Source organism: Rana temporaria, chromosome 9 (assembly GCF_905171775.1).
Source record: "Rana temporaria chromosome 9, aRanTem1.1, whole genome shotgun sequence".
NCBI classification, from domain to species: Eukaryota; Metazoa; Chordata; class Amphibia; order Anura; family Ranidae; genus Rana; species Rana temporaria.
The window spans coordinates 178,158,084-178,161,254 of NC_053497.1; the positions used below are offsets into that span (position 1 = coordinate 178,158,084).

The 3,171-nt window shown below is 54.3% G+C and overlaps 1 protein-coding gene across 1 annotated transcript; it reads right to left on the reverse strand.

Annotated features, from left to right (window-relative positions):
- Positions 1-1,680: 1,680 nt before the first annotated feature.
- On the reverse strand, positions 1,681-2,490 carry LOC120914629 (repetitive proline-rich cell wall protein 2-like). Its single transcript, XM_040325313.1, has one exon. The coding sequence runs from the start codon at positions 2,488-2,490 to the stop codon at positions 1,681-1,683; it is 810 nt and encodes a 269-aa protein (XP_040181247.1).
- Between the last annotated feature and the right edge of the window lie 681 nt (positions 2,491-3,171).

The window sequence follows — 3,171 nt, forward strand, 5'->3', positions numbered from 1 at the left end:
ATCTCAATTTTGGTTACATTGTTATTAAGTCATAAAAGATTATTTGTTTCAATCTGATTTGTATATATTTGTTGAAGTTCACAGGAGGAGGTGATAGGACAGACGCTCCCTTGTCTTTCCACCACCACCCTCCACAGAGCGGGCCCCGTGCCAGACACCCCGATAATTTATGTGTTCACGGTATTAGTACTGGTGATGTTTGGGACAAGCCGCGGCAGGAATAATGTTCTGTCGTTCCCGGGAGCGCTGGCGCTGCAGATTGTACGGATCAATTCTACAAACAACTTCCACCCATTCCATGCCAACAAAATAAGATGTGTGTGCAGTGCAGGTATATTATATGGGGTGCGGCCTACAGGAACGCAAATGTTTTCACACACAATTATTATATTATCATTAAAGATTTATATAGCGCTGACATATACTGGAGCGCCGTACAGAGAACACTGAGCCAGTCACATCAGTCTCTGTACCAGAGGAGCTTACACTCTAATGTCCCCCCACAGTCACACACTATTATTATTATTATTATTATTATTATTATTATTATTATATACTTATATAGCTCTGACATATACTGGAGTGCTGTACAGAGATCACTGAGCCAGTCACACCAGTCTCTGTACCAGAGGAGCTTACACTCTATTATTTTTATACATGGAAGAAGCTCAATGAAAATATCTGACATAGAACAGTCCCTTGTTATATAAATCTTATGTCTCCAATAGGCTTCAAAAAAGGGTGGGCTTGGGACACAGAGCACTGCGTCCCGATCCCACCCAGTTGTGTGATGATAGCGAATTAATTTCACACTAAATCTTCTGCTCGCCAATCAGGAAGCAGGTGTGAGATCTGTTTCCTGATCGGCCAAAACATCAGGCGATCCTATTGGACACCTGACGTGGAGCCAGGGAGGAAGCCACTGGGGCCACAGAGGAAGTCCCGCCCGACTTGAGCCGCTGCTCGGACCCCGCACCCGCTAGCCTGAAGCGGCTGCCCTGATCCTGCATTCGCTAGCCTGAAGCCGCTGCCCTGATCCTGCATTTGCTAGCCTTGAGCCGGTGCCCGGACCCCGCACCCGGTTGCCTGGAGCTGCAGCCCGGACCCCGCACCTGCTTGCCTGAAGCTGCTGCCCGGACCCTGCACCTGCTTGCCTGGAGCTGCTGCCCGGACCCCGCACCTGCTTGCCTGGAGCTGCTGCCCGGACCCCGCACCCGCTAACCTGGAGCCGTTGCCCGGACCCCGCACTCGCTCGCCTGGAGCCGTTGCACGGACCCCGCACCCGCTAGTCTAGAGCCACTGCCCAGACCCCGCTCCTGCTAGCCTGGAGCTGCTGCCCGTACCCCGCACTTACTAGCCTGGAGCCATTGCCTGTACCCCGCACTCACTAGCCTGGAGCCGTTGCCTGGACCCCGCACACGCTAGCCTAGAGCCACTGCCCAGACCTCGCACCCGCTAGCCTGGAGCTGGTTCCCGGACCCCGCTAGCCTGCAGCTGGTGCCCGGACCCCGCACCCACTAGCCTGCAGCTGGTGCCCGGACCCCGCACCCACTAGCCTGGAGCTGGTGCCCGGACCCCCCACCGCTAGCCTGGAGCTGGTGCCCAGACCCCGCACCCGCTAGCCTGGAGCTGGTGCCCGGACCCTGCACCCTCTATCCTGGAGCTGCTGCCCAGACCTCGCTAGCCTGGAGCTGCTGCCCAGATCAGACGACCTTCACAGACCTCCATGGACCTCTGCAAAGATCTATGTAGATTCGTAGAAGTCTGTGGAGTTCTGTAAAGGTCTGTGAAGGTCCATGGAGGTCTTTGAAAGTCAATGAAAGCCTGTGGAGGGCCATGGAGGTCTTCGAAGGTCGGTGGAGAGCCTTGGAGGTCTATGAAAGCCTGTGAAGGTCGGTGGAGGGCCATGGAGGTCTTTCGAAGGTCGGTGGAGAGCCATGGAGGTCTTTGGAGGTCTATGAAAGCCTGTAAAGGTCGGTGGAGGGCCATGGAGGTCTTTCGGAGGTCGGTGGAGAGCCATGGAGGTCTTTGGAGGTCTATGAAAGCCTGTGAAGGTCGGTGGAGGGCCATGGAGGTCTTCGAAGGTCGGTGGAGAGCCATGGAGGTCTTTGGAGGTCTATGAAAGCCTTTGAATGTCGGTGGAGGGCCATGGAGGTCTTTGAAGGTCGGTGGAGAGCCATGGAGGTCTTCGAAGGTCGGTGGAGGGCCATGGAGGTCTTCGAAGGTCGGTGGAGAGCCATGGAGGTCGGTGGAGAGCCATGGAGGTCTTTGAAGGTCGGTGGAGGGCCATGGAGGTCTTTGAAGGTCGGTGGAGGGCCATGGAGGTCTTTGAAGGTCGGTGGAGGGCCATGGAGGTCTTTGAAGGTCGGTGGAGGGCCATGGAGGTCTTCGAAGGTCGGTGGAGAGCCATGGAGGTCTTTGGAGGTCCATGAAAGCCTGTGAAGGTCGGTGGAGGGCCATGGAGGTCTTCGAAGGTCGGTGGAGAGCCATGGAGGTCGGTGGAGAGCCATGGAGGTCTTTGAAGGTCCATGAAGGTCAGTGCAGCCAGCCACCTCATTAATTTCCATAGGCTGCCTGCATGGAGCACCTGTACACCCCGGGTGGCTGAGACAGTCCTTCACACTGGGGTACGGAACGATCGGTGAGCCAGAGTGAATGAGGCCTGCTGCGGCACACTCCGGCACACCCTGGTAATGATCTCAAGTTTCTTCTCTACAAAGTGAAAAATCATTAAGTAAAACCATTTTCCTTCACCTGAGTCTGAGAATTTCACAACAAACAAGTCGGAAAGATTTAAAATTTAAATTACGTTTTTACTCTAAAAGGAATGTGAGAGAAGAATGAAGATCTGAAGAATGTGTGATTTCCCCCCCCCCCCCCCCCCTCCCCTCAGGGCAGAGAGTGCGCAACCCACCAGGGGGCAAAAACGTTGTGATATATGTGTCTACCTACAGCAGGGGGGTGTACATCACAGATTGGAAGGAGCAGAGTCCTCCAGGAGAGCAGTGTATATCAGGAGAGGAGAGTTATAGAGGAAGGAGCAGAGTCCTCCAGCAGAGTATTTCAGGAGAGGAGAGTTATAGAGGAAGGAGCAGAGTATATCAGGAGAGGAGAGTTATAGAGGAAGGAGCAGAGTCCTCCAGCAGAGCAGAGTATTTCAGGAGAGGAGAG

Bases quoted from the DNA above. Each gene is read 5' to 3' on its own strand.
- LOC120914629 (XM_040325313.1), bottom strand. From the start codon at position 2,490: ATGGCTCTCCACCGACCTTCGAAGACCTCCATGGCCCTCCACCGACCT.